Genomic DNA, 17677 nt, shown 5'->3' with positions numbered 1-17677 from the left:
GAGAAAATACACATGAAAGGGTATAGTGCTTGCTTAAGTTCATTTGACAAAGCTTGTAAATGACAGCAGCACCTTAACCTAGGTTTCCTGATGCCAAGTTCATCACTTTTGCTTCTCATTCCTTTTCATTTATCCTTGGCTTCAGTTGTTCTCATATAGTCCTTTAGCCATCCCAGGACTCTGATGGGACTTTCTGCTCTTCCTTCATAAGTGTTTTTATATACTAATTAAGCATTGTCTTCTGACCCTCAAGCAAAGTGCCTTTTCACTGAAGGTGGAAGAGCTCAATTATGCAGCAGAAGGAAGTGACCTTGTTAGGTCATTAAAGTGTATCCAATATGACAACTCATTAATAAAACTTCTCAGGAAATTTTTAAGTTAAAAGGCTCTGATTATCTACATTGCTTTGTAATGGAGCTTGAAAAGGAGCTGTGTTTATATTTCAGACTTACTGTTTTACTTCAGAAAGTTTGCTGCCCTTTTAACTCTTCCTGTATTACCATATGAGAACAATGTCCCAGCAGCTGGAGCAGTAGAAAGTGGTCAACAGAATCCAGTGTTATTTAGTACTCATCAAGGATTACAGTTTTAGTGTTTTCCACTGTGTCAGATTTTAACTTTGTAAACTTTGTTCTTTTTCAGGGTAATGCAAACCTGGATATCCAGAATGTGAACCAACAAACAGCCCTACATCTTGCTGTTGAACGACAACACACCCAGATTGTCAGGGTAAAGTGTTTACTAACCTGAATCTTAGTTTACAGCTGTGTTGTATTTTAACCAGACAGATTTCAGGAATGTTTTGAAAATTTAAGTAACATATTGTTAGATTTCTCAAACGGTATAGTTACATGTAAAAATTAAAATTTTAGTTTATTTTATATTAGTTTAATTTACAGTAGGGAATATCTTAAAACTGATATTCAAAATTTTTCTACCTTTGGTTTCCAGATTTGTGAATTCCCAGAATATTAAATCAGGGAATTTCAAAATAACATATAAATTAGTTTTTAAAAAGTGTATTCCCTCTTGCCCTGGCTGGTGTGACTCGGTTGGAGTGTTGTCCTGTAAACCAAAAGGTAACGACTTCAATTCCTGGTCAGGGCACATCCCTAGGTTGTGGGTTTGGTCCCTGGTCAGGCATGTCTGAAAAACAATCCGATCGATGTTTCTCTCTCACATCAATGCTTTTCTCCCTTTCCCTTCCTTCCCCTCTCTCTAAACTCAATAAGCATGTCCTTTGATGAGGATTAGAAAAAGAAAGCACATTACCTTTTAATTTATATAATTGAGACTGAACTATAATTAAATGTCCAGCTTTGACTGGACATTTGCTCCACAGATTCCAAAAAAGCTGAAATATATATACTTTATTTTACTAATCTGGTGATTCCAGACAAAATATTTGAAACACTGTCTGTTTTAAGTTTTTTAACAGAGCAGTGATTCTTAAAATTTGGAAATTTGACCTTTAGAAAAGTAAATTCTTGGGCCCCACCTCAGACCAACCAAATCAGATCTTCCAGGGGTGGGAACTAGGAGTGATCTGTGATTCAACAAGCCTTCCAAGAAATACTGCCTAGAATGACATTCTATGTAACCTTTTTGGAACAAAGTAAAACCAGGTAAACAACAATTTGCCAAAACAGGTAAGACTATATGCTTGAGATTGGTTCTGTGTGGTGTTTTTCTAAAACTGATAGTATTTGAAGAAAGGATTAAGAAAACTGTTAAAGCACCATAAGCAAAGTCTTGCCTTGGCCAGTGTGGCTCAGTTGGTTGGAGCATTGTCCTGTACACTGAAATGTTGCAGGTTCGACTCCCAGTCAGAGCATATACCTACGTTGTGGGTTTGATCCCTGATTGGAGCATCTATTGGAGATGACCAATAGATATTTCTCTCCCTTCCTCTCTATCTAAAAAGCAATGAAAAATGTCCTTGGGTGAGGATTAAAAAACAACGAAGCATCATAAACCAAGTCTTAAATAAAGTTATAGTTACTACTTAAAATACTATTGAAATATATCAACTCTGCATTTTATGTTGTAGTTTAGCAAATGTCACATTTATTGTTATTTAAAATTGCTCTTGCTAAAACTTCTTGGTTTATATTTGGACTTCCATTAGGAACATATACTTGGAGAAAATTGACTGAAGAGAATGGAATAAAAAATAACAAACTTTGTTTAAATAATAGAATAATTTTTAACATTATTATTGGGTTCTTTTGAAAGTACTTATACAATATTCCGCCTCACATTTTTGAAATTAATAGGAAAAGAAGTCTTAAATTTGCCCCAGTTACCTTGATATTGGTTCTCATTTCTTTCTGTTTTAATTCAATATATTTGAATAACCAGAAGTCATCACTATTTGTAAGCAGCCACCGGGCTACAGAGTAGTAGCAAGAAAATATTAAGTATTATTAGTTTTGTGGCAGCCCCTTCAGGTAGGTAGACACTCTCGGTTGTTTTACATATGTCATAATTTCTTGTGGGTGGGGATGCTTTAGCAAATGAGATATCTTTCTCTTTTAGCTTTTGGTCCGAGCAGGTGCCAAATTAGATATTCAGGATAAGGATGGGGATACTCCTTTGCATGAAGCTCTGAGGCATCATACCTTGTCTCAGCTACGTCAGCTGCAAGATATGCAAGATGTGGGGAAGGTTGATGCTGCCTGGGAGCCATCCAAGAACACAGTGAGTAAAGATAATCTTTAACTCAGAACCACTGGAAGTTACTTCCTTAATGACTACTAATATTGAACATCATTTAATATAGCATCTTATGTTTGTGGCTGATTTAACCTGTATCTGATAAAATATTTTATCAGAGCTACATATGTAGAAATTTAATTTATAAACTAAATATTAGTCAGCGCTAATTATATTGCTTCACATACTTTCCAGAAGTTGCTTGGTTCTTCTTTTTTTATCCCTTCAAATAGATGTATTGTGGTATTTGTTGTGATTTAATTTGCATTTCCCTAGTTACCAGTGATATTGAACATCTTTTGATGGGCTTTTTTGCCACCTACAACTGTTTGGTGGATGTTTGTTCATACCAGTATTCATTATTCTGTTGAGATGTTTCCTTAGTATTGAGTTTTGAGAGTTATTATATAATCTGAATGCAAGTTCTTTATCAAATATGTGATATGGACTTCCAGCCAAGGTGGAGGCATAGGTAGACACGCTTTGTCCAACAAACAAAGATATGAAGAAGTAATACTCATCCAGGGAGGTGTGACAGATCTACCAAAGACACAAAGGCATACACAGGAGGCTGTCAAGTTCAGGAGACAGAGACATCTGGCCTAAAAGAGGGAGCAGATTAAGGTTCCAGTGGGAGAACTGAGTGATGAGATAGCCAACCTGAGAGACACACAGTTTAAAACAGTGGTGATAACAATGCTCACAGACTTGACAGATATGATTAAATATGGCAAATGCATAAGGGAAGAAGTGAAGGCTATGCTAAGTGAAACAAAGGAAAATCTACATGAAACCATTGGTGAAGGGAAGGAAGCTGGGGTTCAAATCAATGATTTGGAACACAAGGAAGAATGACCAATACAGAATGAAGAAACAAGAATTGAAAAAAACAATGAGAGGTTTAGGAACCTCTGAGACAACTTTAAACATGCCAACATCCTAATCTAGGAGGAGGGGAAGAGCAAGAAATTGAAAACTTACTTCAAAAAATAATGAAGGAAAACTTCCCACATTTGGCAAAGGAAATAGATTTGCCAGTCCAGGAAGCACAGAGTCCCAAACAAGCTAGACCCAAAGAGGACCGCACCAAGACACATCATAATTAAAATGCCAAAGGTTAAAGATAAAGAGAGCATTAAAAGCAACAAAAGAAGAGAGTTACTTACAAAGGGGTGCCTATCAAACTGTCAGCTGATTTCTCAAAAGAAACTTTGCAAGCAAGAAGGGACTGGCAAGAAATATTCAAAGTGATGAAAAGCAAGGACCTACAACCAGGATTAAGCCCTGGCTGGTTTAGCTCAGTGGATTGAGCGTCGGCCTGCGAGCTAAGTGTCGCTGGTTCGATCTTCCAGTCAGGGTACAGCAGAGAAGGAAAACTCTGACTCCAAAAAACCTCCGCTGCCTTGCGGCATACCTCTTCAGGGGAAAGGCTAAGGGAGTAAACCCCGACAGAAAATCCGGAGCCGGAGTCCCTAAGGCGGTTTGACGTTGTAGTCAACACCGGCAACTCCTGCGGCGCACCTGAACCCAAGCTGTATCGACTCCGTCTTTCCCTTGGACCCTTCAGCTGCGAAGAGAGGGGGGGTCTGCTGCATGGGCAACAGCAGACCCTCCATATTACCCTGCCCAGGCTCTGTAGCTTCAGCGTCATCGCAAGATGTCGATTCAACACGGGAGGAGACAGATACCATGTCACTCCCGAGTCGGACTGCACAGCCATTCTCGGCGGTGCAGATAGACTCTTAAGAAGCTACACCATCGTCTCTCGAGACGGACGGCTGCCGACGACGACAACCAGGATTACTCTACCCAGCAAAGCTGTCAGTTAGAATGGAAGGACAGATAAAGTGCTTCCCAGACAAGGTAAAACTAAAGGAGTTCATCATCAGTAAGCCCTTATTATATGAAATGTTAAAGGGATTTATTTAAGAAAAAGAAGGTCAAAACTATGAACATTAAAATGACAAATTCAGAACTGTCAACAACAGAATCTAAAAAATAAAAACAAAAACAAACTAAGCAAACAATCAGAATAGGTACAGAATCATAGGTATGGGGATCATTTGGAGCAGTGGTTCTCAACCTTCCTAATGCCATGACCATTTAATACAGTTCCTCATGTTGTGGTGACCCCCAACCATAAAATTATTTTCATTGCTACTTCGTAACTATAATTTTGCTACTGTTATGAATCATGTAAATATCTGATGTATTTTCATTGTTACAAATTGAACATAATTAAAGCATAGTGATTAATCACAAAAACAATATGTAATTATATATGTGTTTTCTGATGGTCTTAGGCAACCCCTGTGAAAGGGTCATTCGACCCCCAAAGGGGTTGTGACCTGCAGGTTGAGACCACTGATTTGGAGGGTTATCAGCTGGGATGTGGAAGGGGGAGAAATGGGGAAATAGTGCAGGGATTAAGAAGCACAATTGGTAGGAACAAAACAGGGGGATGTTAAGAATAGTATAGGAAACAGTGAAGCCAAAGAACTTACATCTATGACCCATGGACATGAACTATGAGAGGTGTGATTGCTGGAAGGAAGAGGGGTACTGGGTAGAAGGGAGCAAAGGAAAAATAAAATTTGGGACAACTGTAACAATGTAATCAATAAAATATACTTAAAAAAAAAGGGTATGTGATATGATGCACATGTTTTATCCCAACCTGTGGCTTCTTTTCTTTAAACAGTGATTTTGGAAGAGCAGAACCTTTTAACATCAAATAACAATTTTTTTAGTTTCTGCTTCTTGTATTTGAGCTGAGAAATCTTGGCCAAACTCAAGGTTGCTAAGGTTTTCTCTTGTTTTGTACTAAAAGTTAAATATATTTAAATATAAATACAAATAAGTAAATAAACACACACACATATAGTGAGATATGGATCAAAGTTCATTTTTTTCTGCTTGTGGATATCCAGTTATTCCAGCACCATTTGTGGAAAAGACTGTCTTTTTGTACTAAAGCACCTGTTGTAACTTTATCCAAAATCAATTAACCATATATATTAAGTCTTTGTGGATCTGATATTCTGTTCTGTTGATCTGTGTCTTCAACTGTTGATCTATGTCTTCAGCTATGTGATACCAACCCACTGTCTTGAATACTGTAGCTTTATAATAAATATTGAAGTCAGGTTGTGTAAGTGCTCTAACTTTCTTCTTTTCCAAAGTTGTTTGACTATTCTAAGTCCTTCACCTTTCCATATGAATTTTAGAATCATTTTTAAAAAAAAATGTAAAGGGGTCTGAGATCAAAATGTTTGAGAATTGCTGCCTTTCTGTATGACCATGTGTGAATTCTCTAACTCCTGTTTGCATTATTTTTTCTTAATTTAAAATGAGAGGAAGGGAGTAATTACCTTTGTAAGGTTGTGAAGATTAATTAGTTCATGGAAAGTGCTTGAAATAGTTCTTGTTTTATTGTAGATACTCCATGAATGTTTACAATTATCATGACCATTTTCAGATAAGATATTTGAATCAATAGTTAGATGATATCAGAACCTGATTTGTCTAATTCTCCATTTCTTAGTTCTATTCCTTGGTATTGGCTCTTTTCTCACTTTTCTTTTTCCTTATTGTTTCAAATTGGTTGCTAGCAGCTCAGGAACCAAATAGAATAGAAAAGAAAGTACTCTTTCTTTAATATCTCAATCAGAAGGCCTGTTCTTGAGTTTCATTTGCCTTAATTGACCTGATTTGGGTTATGTGCCATCCCTGAACTAATCACACAGGTTGATATCTGACTGGTTTGAATCCTTAAACTATATGCCTAAGAAAATTAGGGCTACAGAGGAAGGGGGAATGGATAATGGATATTAGGACTGCAACTTATAAATGTCTACCATATCTATATAGTTTGTAAGTTCTTAACAGACATGTATTTTTATATATAACACAATCATATTCATATATGAACACACACACATACATATATATACACATATATATGTATATACATGCAGGGTGGGGCAAAAGTAGGTTTGCAGTTCATACAGAAAATAATACAATAATTAATAATAATACAAGAATAAACTGTGTTTCACATACTCACAACTCTAAACCTACTTTTGCCCCATTGTGTATTTGGTGATAAGAATTGATAACAGATTCCTAAAGGGAAAATAATGACTCTTTTTCATTTGATTTCAGTTAATAATGGGACTTGGTACCCAGGGGGCAGAGAAGAAGAGTGCAGCATCTATTGCCTGTTTCTTGGCTGCTAATGGTGCTGACCTTAGCATTCGAAATAAGAAGGGTCAGTCACCACTTGATCTTTGTCCTGATCCAAGTCTCTGCAAAGCACTGGCAAAATGTCATAAAGAAAAAGTCAGGTTTGTATTATTTATTATCATAAAACTTAATGTTCTATACATAAAGTATCATATGGTTTCAAAATGGAGTACTTGAAAATGCCTTTGTCTTTGCTCTTCCTCTGTCTTTTTTTCCTTTTTATTAATTTTTTAAGTTAAATTTATTGGGGTAACATTGGTTAATAAAATTATGTACGTTTCAAGTGTAAATTCTATAATACTGTACATCATGCTCTTCCTCTATATTTATGTTGACCCTTTCTTTCTTAGAAATTTTCCTGTAGAGAGCATGTCTCTTATTTCATGTTGTATTCTGTGCATTATTAAATATAATACTTTATTTACAATAACTCCTAAGGAACTTTTCTAAACCAGTCTGGTCTTCCAGTACTCCTTTATTTTAGAGGAATTTACTTATATGTTAAGGTCTCACTAGTGGAATTGCTGTGATTAATGTTATGTGTATTTAAAACTTTAATAGACTAGTCCAAAGAAAGGCACTTAACTTGCTTTCCAATAGGCTATATCTCACACAAACTCTTAACAGTTGAGCACCCTGCACAGTGCCTGATAGGCACTCAATAATATCAATGAAGAATTGGAAAAGTGAACACATGTACGAACCAATTCCTTATTGGGAGTTTTTTCTTAAAATGATCATTTTACACATGCCTTCTATTCTAAAAGTAAAATATGACAGTGATTTGAATTATGACATAACAATTTCTTGTTACAAAATTATAGACACACAAAAGGTACATCTCATTAATTTTTCACCCAAATGATGCTGTACAACTATAATTGCCCTGTATTCCTGGTTCTTGTCATTGAACATTTCAGTAGTTTTGCCTTGACCTTTGTGCTCTCTTGCCTCTCTTATAATTTGTATAGTGGTGAAAAGACATCTCTTTTTAATCCATGCACAGAGCTTGTTACAGGGAAATATAATGAGTTGTATACATTTAAGTACATCCTTAAGGAGCATGAAATTCTCTTACAAAATGACAGAATGCATCTAAAGTACATAGAGATACAAGATATATAGAGATAGAGTTAGTTTATTACAATAATAACTAATACTAGGGTCTGAGATGAAACTGCATTGTGTGTGCGCACGCACACGTGAATGCACATGTATGTTCAGGACTTTCTGAAGATTGTACTGGAAACAGGGTATCCCTTTTCTATAGCTATAATTGATCATACATATGTACTTCTATGTCTTGTATCTTTATAGTTGCATTCTGTCTTCCTATAATAGAGTTTTTGCTTTCTACAGATACCCTTAAATAAATGTCAGAACAGCAGCTGCAATGACATATTTTCCAAAGTGCCCTGTCAGTTTTGGACTCTGGTGATACTTCATTTCATCCTGTCTGTAGTTAGGGTAACTAACATGGACTCTAGTTAGGATTATTATTTTTTATTCCTATGACTTTCGTAGCTAGTTCTGTATAGGTAAAAAAGTTCTGAGTAACTGCTTTTGTTAAAATTTTTAACTAGTGTTTTTGATTTTTTGTTAGAAGATGTGGTTTCACCCTTTTCCATTGGTTGAGGACTTATTCAATTTGTAATTTGAGTAGTACTAAAAATACATAAAGATGCAGAGCTGTATACAAATAGAAAAATATAATATGCAGTATTTCATATATAGATGTTAAAGCTTAATTTTTTAACATAACTAAAGCTGTTTTTATATATACTGATGCCCTAGATGTTTTTAAAAACATTTTAATTGTTGCATTTGTAATATAAATATTCTGATAGGCTTGATTAAAATTATCTTCTTTTATTAGTGGTCAAGTGGGTTCTCGAAGTCCTTCGATGATTAGTAATGATTCTGAAACCTTAGAAGAGTGTATGGTGTGCTCAGATATGAAGAGAGATACTCTTTTCGGCCCATGTGGACATATTGCTACCTGTTCTTTATGTTCTCCACGAGTCAAGAAATGCCTTATCTGTAAAGAACAAGTTCAGTCCAGGACAAAGGTAATATATTTTTAGTACAGTATTTTATCATTTTATGAAGATCTTTGAGGCTACAATTAATGAAATATAAGATGATATGATGCTGTGTGTTTAATTTTGTTCTTCCTGTTCTAAATATAGGAATGTATAATTTATATATTTATTGAGACCATTTATGATTTACTTTCTTTATATGTAAACTATAGTAGTTAACCTGGCTGGTTTGGCTCAGTGGATTGAGCGTCGGCCTGTGAGCTAAGTGTTGCTGGTTCGATCTTCCAGTCAGGGCACATCAGAGAAGGAAAACTCTGACTCCAAAAACCTCCGCTGCCTTGTGGCATACCTCTTCAGGGGAAAGGCTAAGGGAGTAAACCCCGACAGAAAATCCGGAGCCGGAGTCCCTAAGGCGGTTTGACGTTGTAGTCAACACCGGCAACTCCTGCGGCGCACCTGAAGCCAAGCTGTATTGACTGCGTCTTTCCCTTGGACCCTTCAGCTGCGAAGAGAGGGGGGGTCTGCTGCATGGGCAACAGCAGACCCTCCATATCACCCTGCCCAGGCTCTGTAGCTTCAGCTTCACTGGAGAGGACACTCCAGCGTCATCGCAAGATGTCGATTCAACACGGGAGGAGACAGATACCGTGTCACTCCCGAGTCGGACTGCACAGCCATTCTCGGCGGTGCAGATAGACTCTTAAGAAGCTACACCATCGTCTCTCGAGACGCACGGCTGCCAAGGATAGTAGTTAAAAGTAATTACTGTTTTGATTTTAATCCCCCTTATAACCTAAAGATGTATTTAATTCCACTTTGTATTGTAATTACTTGTAAATTACCCTGTTTTTGAGTGCATGGACTATTTTGTATTGTATTTATCACGGCACTAATTTGTTTTCTATCCTCAGTGTTTCTTGTGAGTCGGAATGTGATCTAATGGCTTGATTAGGGTTATCTTAAACATTTTTGACAAGAAAACTTGAGAGATGATGCTACTCATTTTGTTTTGTTTCTCAGGAGGGAAATAAAGTTTGATCATCCTGCAATTAGATAGCCAAATTCTTACTCACTCTGAACTTTTCGTCTTGTCTGACTCCTTTTGCTTTTTGAGAAGCATTATTCTTTTCTGGGTTACTGATTTCATCCTTTCCCCATGTAACTTAGTGCTTTATCATAACTGTACTGTCTTACTCATTTTGGTTTACTGAAATAATTGATGTTCTTATTTTAGTTTTTCCATGTGTATGTGTGTGTGTGTGCATGCACATGTAAAGTGAGATTTAAGTTTCTTATAAATGATTTCTCTCAAGGTGAGTAGCTTAAACCAAAGGATAAATTGGTTTTCTTTTATTTCATTTATGCAGTTTATATTTTTTTTATTCCATTTTTTATTCTTTTCATTTTTCTCTTGATGCTTTCTAAGCTATTCATTAACCTTTATCAATTAGAAAGGAGCTGGCACTACTTCGCCTAATGAATTAGTCGGCAGTGACTTAAAAGGTTATCTTACCAGTGCTTCTCACATTTTCATACGGAACCTTTTGAGACTGAATGATTTTTGGCATAAGAAAAAGTACAAGGAAGTTATTTTGGATAGAAAATACTGGAGTATGTGTGTAGCTGCTTAATCTATTGGTAAAGGTAAGGAGAATGAACTAACAGCACTGATTGTACGCTGGGCACTGTGTTGGCATTTTATATGCATTATCTGTGAACCTTACTTAATAAATAAATGTGGATTATTCTACTTAGTATTTATAATTTACTTTAGTTACCTGCATACAAAGTAACAGTTTGAGAAAGAATCTGAAAGAATAAAAACCTAAGCGATTCTGTTGTTTTTAGATTGGCCTGTGTGTTCTGCTATTGTGCTTGAAACTTTTTTTGTTATATTAAGCCCGATTTCAACAAATCTTTACTGAACACTTGTTTTGTAGGCAAGACATAGATGTATATGATAATTTCCCTCTAAAAATTTGTACTGTCTTAGCAAGCTATGACTTAGGTTAAAAGATACTTTGTTATGTGGGATGTTATAGGTGCTTTGTGTCAGACATAAACTGTGTTCAGAGCCCCAGCTTGTCAAAAGCAGAGTCTCAGATATGCAATAGCCCTTACCGTCTTCTAGTTCAACTCTAGAAGAGTTGGAAAAACTGAAATTCTGAGAAGTACATGAATAGTTGGATCTTAATGCAGTTCTCCTGATTCTTAAGTTTCTGTTCATTCCATTGTGTTATGATACATAGACAAACTGAAAACCAATATCTGCAAGGGAGGATTAATGGAACAGGAAGGTGGAGTGGAAGGAATATGTTGTCATTTCTTTTTTAGATGAGTTTGGAATTCCAAGAATTAGTAAGCTTTCTATTTCTTTTTTAAACAATGGAATTTTCAAACCTATAGAAAGATACAAAAACTAGCATACCCACCAAGTAAATTTGCTAGATTGGTTGCAGAACCTTTGAAGATAAAGAAAGAGTGACCCCAAGTGGTTAGGATAATGCACATCTTCAGTGAAGATAAATTATTAAACTAGTATTTGGAGAAAGAGAGAATAAACAAGCTTAGTTTCTTCAGCAATTAAAGAAATATAAAATTAAAAATTATGAATTATTATTAAGCATTCTTGTCAAAATAGTAAAAATAAATTTAAAAACCTTCTGTCTAGAAAAGTGGGAAGTGGACATTCTCTTAATACTGCTGGAGGCTGAATAAATGGCTTCACGTTTTTGAGAGACCATCCTGACTATATACACACACAAAAATTTTTATAATAAACATGCTTTAATATAGTAATCCATTCCTGGGACTATAACCTGAGGAAAAATTCCAGAAGAGGGGAAAAGCTATGTTAATAAATTTTATTTTTTCTTTTCAGTAATAGGGGATTGGGTAAGTAAATTATTATTAGATCAGATTGCTAGATTATTATAAACTCTTTATGAACAACTCAGGTACATAGACAATTGCCTTAGGAACCATTTTAAAACCAGCTCACCAGTATATATATATAGAGAAGAGAATTCTCATGGATTGGGCACAGATTTTATATTAGACGTTGAACTAAACACACTATACCTGACATGTAATTTACTTTTCTTCATTGTCACATTTTTATCAGCACTTAGCACTGCAGTTCTTAAAATATTTATAGGAAAATGCCCCTTACATGCCAATGGCTAGATCAGTCTGAGTATGACCCCCCTACCATCATTGCTCTCAAAAATTTTGCCCATGTCTCCAGTGGCTAACATTTGGAATTTTCATTTCTTCTTTCACCCAGATTATGCCTACTTTTCTGTTTAGTTTACTAACCAATCAGATAGATGGCTGACTGACACACCTTTGAAACTTAGCCATAGTCCTCAGCCTTAGCCAGTCTTTTTATGAGAGAGGAAAACCTTTGTTGGGAGTTATGAAAAATTAGTGTACTTACTTACCTCAGGCTATAGATTCCTTAGCCAGCCAAATACAGGGTTTTCCTGTTTCTATTCCCCATCCTGCAATTCTAGTGGTATACTGCTTAGAGTTTGCAGTTTGGGGGCTAGAGTGGTATACTGAAGGTAGCCATTCCTTTCACTGTAAGCTGATGTTGAATAGGACTAAAGCCTAGATATGTAATCCTAGAGTTGGAAAGAACACCCTGGTCTTAGTCCTATGAGCTGTAGTGTAGGAAATGGAAATATGTCTCTTTCAACTGTTTGAAATCAATCAGTCAAGTCAGAAACTTGGCAAATATGCTAGACTTCTTCACCATTCATTCTGCATATTTGATTAGTTTCTACATCTTCTTAAATAGTTCTCAAAACTCTTTCTGCACTTCCATATTACTATGTCTCACTTCATTATGCGCTCAGTCTCATATTTAGAATTGTTCAAGAGCACACTTGAATAGGGACACCTAACTCCTCTCCCTATATTCTAATTTACTCTTTACTCTGTGAAGGATTGTTCATTAGCATTCAGGTTTTTAAAAAAGGCGTGGCTGAACAATGTTAGGTAATTTGTGCTGGAGCTGAAATTTGAATCCAGGAATAAAAATACCCTAATCAACCATGTCTTCTTTCCACTATTACTATGACTATATAAATTCTCTGCATATAACTGTGTAAGTTGGGGAAGTCCATATAGAGAGAGCATGCACGCATTATTTGGTTGTTTAGGTGAAGTTATAGGTGAGTGGTAGTCATCATTTTTGGACAGTAATATTAAGTGACACAAAATGTGGGTAAATGTGAATATATTTCAGAAAGGAGAAGAATAGATGAAAGATGGATATAAAGCTAAGGGAAGTGGGATGGTTGGGGTAAGAGAAGCCAGAGCCAAGGTTAAGGGTTACACACTCAAAGTTCAGATTAACTGATGAAGAGGAGGTAAAATTGAGAGAAATTATTATTAGGTTGTGGAAGACTTCAGAGATCAGGAAGAAATAATAGCCCAAGACATTGGGCTCCAGCCAGTGTTGGATAATTGACCAAGTCTTGGAAAAGGATATGTTAGGTGGAGTTTTTGAGATGTAGGTAAACAAAAATCCCTCTAGGGTTTTAGCAATCTGGCTATTCTGGCTAGATTTTTATTAATATTAGAAATTTATCCTAATATCAGTCATATGTTCTTTTGATTTTTCTTTTGAAAGTAATTTTTGAAAAAAAGAAAATTGAAGTCTAGTCTGGTCTTCTTGGCCTCAGAGGAAATGGGGTTTTCCTGTATCATTTTTAAAAAGTATATTTTATTGATTAATATTGCAGTTGTCCCCATTTTTCCCCCTTTATCCCCTCCATCCATTATCCCTTTTCCCTCCAGCAGTTCCCATCACCCCAAGTTCATATCCATGGCTTCTCCATTTCCTATACTGTTCTTAACATTCCTCTACCTATTTTGTACCTACAAAGTTATGCTTTTTAATCCTTTCACCTTTACCCCCATTCTCCCCCTTCCCACTCCGAGCTGATAACCCGCCAAATGGTCTCCATACCAGTGGTTCTGTTCCTGTTCTGGTTGTTTGCTTAGTTTTTTGTTTTTGTTTTTTAGATTCAGTTGTTGATAGTTGTGAATTTGTTGCCTTTTTAATGTTCATAGTTTTGATCTTTTTATTAAATAAGTCCCTTTAACATTTCATGTAATAATAATGGACTGGTGATGATGAACTCCTTTAGTTTTACCTTGTCTGGGAAACACTTTATCTGTCCTTCCACCTAACTGATAGTTTTGCTGGATAGAGTAATCTAGGTTGTAGATCCTTGCTTTTCATCACTTTGAATACCTCTTGCAAGTCCCTTCTAGCTTGCAAAGATTCTTTTGAAAAATCAGCTGACAGTCTTATGGGAACTCCTTTGTAGGTAACTCCCTTCTTTTCTCTTGCTGCTTTTAAGACTCTCTTTATCTTTAACCTTTGGCATTTTAATTATGATGTGTCTTGGTGCGGTCCTCTTTGGGTCTAGCTTGTTTGGGACTCTGTGCTTCCTGGACTTGTATGTCAATTTTCTTCACCAAATTAGGGAAGTTTTTTTTTCAAATAAGTTTTTAATTTCTTGCTCTTCCTCTTCTCCTCCTGACATCCCTGTGATTCAGATGTTGGCACTTTTTGAGATGTCCCAGAGCCTTCTTACTCTCTCGTTGTTTTTGAATTCTTGTTTCTTATTGCTGTTTTGGTTGAATGCTTATTTCTTCCTTATGTTCCAAATTGTTGATTTGAATCCCAGCTTCCTTCCCTTCACTGTTGGTTCCTGGTAGATTTTTCTTTATTTCACTTAGTGTAACCTTCATTTCTTCCTTAATGTTGTTGCCATATTCAGTGAGTTCTTTGAGCATCTTAATTACCAATGATTTGAACTCTGATATGTTGGTTATCTCCATTTCGTTTAGTTCTTTTTCTGTGGTTTTGTTCTGTTCTTTCATTTGGGCCATATTTCTTTGTCTCCTCAACTTGGCAGCCTCCCTGTGTTTGTTATTATGTATTAAGCAGAGTTGCTTTGACTCCCTCTAAATGGCACCTATCTAGATGAATGTGATTTCTTTATTTTTTTTTAATATTCTTTTTTTTATGTTTTTTATTGATTATATTGTTACATCAGTTCCAATTTTCTCCCCCTTGTTCCCCTCCACCCAGCACCCCCCTCCCCCAGCAATCCCCCCCAAGTCCATACCCCTGGTTCGTAAAAATTAACTATCCCCCCCTCTCAAATATTAGGACCCTTTGTAATCTTGTAAAGGACAGTGGGCGAAGGTCTCAGGCTCCTCTAGCTGCTTCAAGCTGGACATGGTCGTCGTCCTACCTACCCTTGGGTCCAGAAAACCCCAATAAGAGTGGGGGTGTGGAGGGGAGGGTGGCCTTCCCACATGAGGAAGGATCGTGCAGACTCCAGGTCAGTTGGCTGTCTCTGGTCAACGGCATGCTTGGTTTAACAGGCTGGCATCCTTGTTGTGTTCTGGGGGCAACAGATTTGGCGAAAAGGGTTAAAAGACATCATTCAATCCATAACTACTAGATGACAAAAGGCAGGGATTAATTTTTCAATGTTCCATATTAGGGAAAAAAAAAAAAAAAAGCTTCTTTGTAAGAAGGTGTGCTAGGCACATCTCGCCTGTCCAAAACCCTTTTGCCCATTATACTTACTTTGGACTGAGGTAAATAGTTTAGGTTTTTCCCCCTCTCAGATCTCTGGGCCTTTTCTGTCCAAGCCATTAGGATAGAAAAGAGAAACCCGTTTTAAAGTGAAGCCCACAGACCACCCCATTCTTCCCCAACCCAGCCATTTAGTTCAGCCAAACCGTTGAGTCTCAGGAGGCAACGCTGCAGAGAGGATTAAGTGAGGCTTATGCGTACAGATAATCACTCAGGTAATGCGATCATTGGCTTATGTCCTTTGAAAACAAAAAACACATGTTAATTTATGTAACAAAACCCGCAAACAAGTCTCTAAATCTGGAGAAGAAACTTTTAAGATGGTTAGTTGCCCTGTTTTATACTCTACTACTGATCATTGTGATTTTCCTTGAATAATAATTTTTCTCCCTAAGGTTACCCTCCTTGTCTTTAAAGGGACTACATTAAGTCCATTTTTAATTTATCCTGTTCGTTTGCATAAACATAACAAGAGCAGCAAATGATCACTTATGATCTTTAGTTCTGCTTTGCTGGAACTTACCCAAGGAATATTTGGGGTGACCTTCAGTCTGTTCTTCAGGGCACAGAAGCTGTGCCACATATCTGGCATTCATCCTTGCCTGTACACACCTGTTTTTTCCAAGTCTTTCTGGTCTTTCCTTGTGCCTTAAGGTCCCTTCTAGCCATCTTTCAGGAAAACAACCTTCGTTCCTTCCCTGGAAAGATTGCTGTGGACCGCACAACCAACCATGGTACCAGGCCTTTTATCTCGCGGGCTTTTATTACCTTTGAAAGTCATTCCCAGTTCCTCAGGGCTTTCTGGTAACAATCTGAGCCCAAGTATGTTTCCTTTAGGCTTGACATTCCAGTCAAAGACTTGGTCAAAAAAAAAAAAAAAAAAAAAAGAACCTCTGTTGACAACTGGTCTTATTAGTTCTATGCAAAGGAATTTATGTCATTACTTACTTGTTTAGAATGCCAAACTCTGGAGGGATCAAATAGGGAGAAAAATATACAACGTGAAGGAAAATCTTTGTCTTAATATTCACTGAACTGGCATTTCCATTCTTCATATTTTCATTTTTCCCCCACTAAAAAATTTTTGTTTGTTTTTCCATTACAGTTGTCTCACTTTTTTAGCCCTCTTGTTTCCCTGCACCCTGTCCCTCCCCTCCCCCACATTTAGTCCCCACTCAGTTGCACCTGTCTGTGGGTCATTCATATATATATATATTTTTTTAACTTGACCCATCCCCTTACACCTTTCTTTTCCTCCCCTCTGCCCCCCTTGTTACTGTTAGTCTACTTCTTGTTTACATACCTCTGGTTCAGTTTTGCTCATTTGTTTGTGTTGTTCATTAGTTTCCTGTAATAGGTGACAGCATAAGTTATTTTTCTTTTGTTGCCTGGCTTATTTCACTAAGCATAATTTTCTCTAGTTCCATCCATGTTGTTGCAAATGGTAGAAGTTCCTTCTTTCTTTCTGCTACATAGAATTCCATTGTGTAGATGTACCACAGTTTTTTGATCCACTCATCTACAGATGGGCATTTAGGTTGTTTCCAGCACTTGGCTATTGTAAATAGTGCTGCTATGAACATTGGAGTGCATATGTTCTTTTGAATTGGTGTTTCGGGATTTTTTGGATATAATCCTAGCAATGGAATTGCTGGTTCAAAAGGCAGTTCCATTTTTAGTTTTTTAAGGAAATTCCAAACTGTTTTCCACAGTGGCTGCACCAATCTGCATTCCCACCAGCAATGCACCAGGGTTCCCGTTTCTCCGCATCCTCTCCAGCACAAGTTGTTTGTTGATTTGTTGATGATTGCCATTTTGACTGGTGTGAGGTGGTATCTCATTGTGGTTTTAATTTGCATCTCTCTGATGGCTAGTGATGTTGAGCATACTTTCATATGTCTGTGGGCCCTCTGTATGTCTTCTTTGGAGAAGTGTTTGTTCAGGTCCTTTGCCCATTTTTTAATTGGGTTGTCTGTCTTCTTGGTGTTGAGTTGTATGAGTTCTTTATATATTTTGGAGATCAATCCCTTGTCTGAGATGTCATTGG

At 36.7% G+C, this 17677-nt stretch overlaps 1 protein-coding gene across 2 annotated transcripts in view; it reads left to right on the top strand.

The window, feature by feature from the left end:
- Positions 1 to 17677, top strand: part of MIB1 (MIB E3 ubiquitin protein ligase 1) — a 147086-nt gene that overhangs the window by 108625 nt on the left and 20784 nt on the right. For both annotated transcript variants that reach the window (XM_090285744.1, XM_090285743.1), the window contains exons 14-17: positions 643 to 729; positions 2539 to 2700; positions 6880 to 7061; positions 8837 to 9029. In XM_090285744.1, coding sequence (XP_090141870.1) covers positions 643 to 729; positions 2539 to 2700; positions 6880 to 7061; positions 8837 to 9029 — 624 coding nt within the window. The remainder of the gene's footprint in view (positions 1 to 642; positions 730 to 2538; positions 2701 to 6879; positions 7062 to 8836; positions 9030 to 17677) is intronic.

The sequence above is a fragment of the Furipterus horrens genome, unplaced genomic scaffold, assembly GCF_987537825.1.
Source record: "Furipterus horrens unplaced genomic scaffold, mFurHor1.1.pri manual_scaffold_8, whole genome shotgun sequence".
Lineage (NCBI taxonomy): Eukaryota > Metazoa > Chordata > Mammalia > Chiroptera > Furipteridae > Furipterus > Furipterus horrens.
Note: the sequence above shows the minus strand (reverse complement) of the source record. Positions and strands in the feature narration are given on the sequence as shown.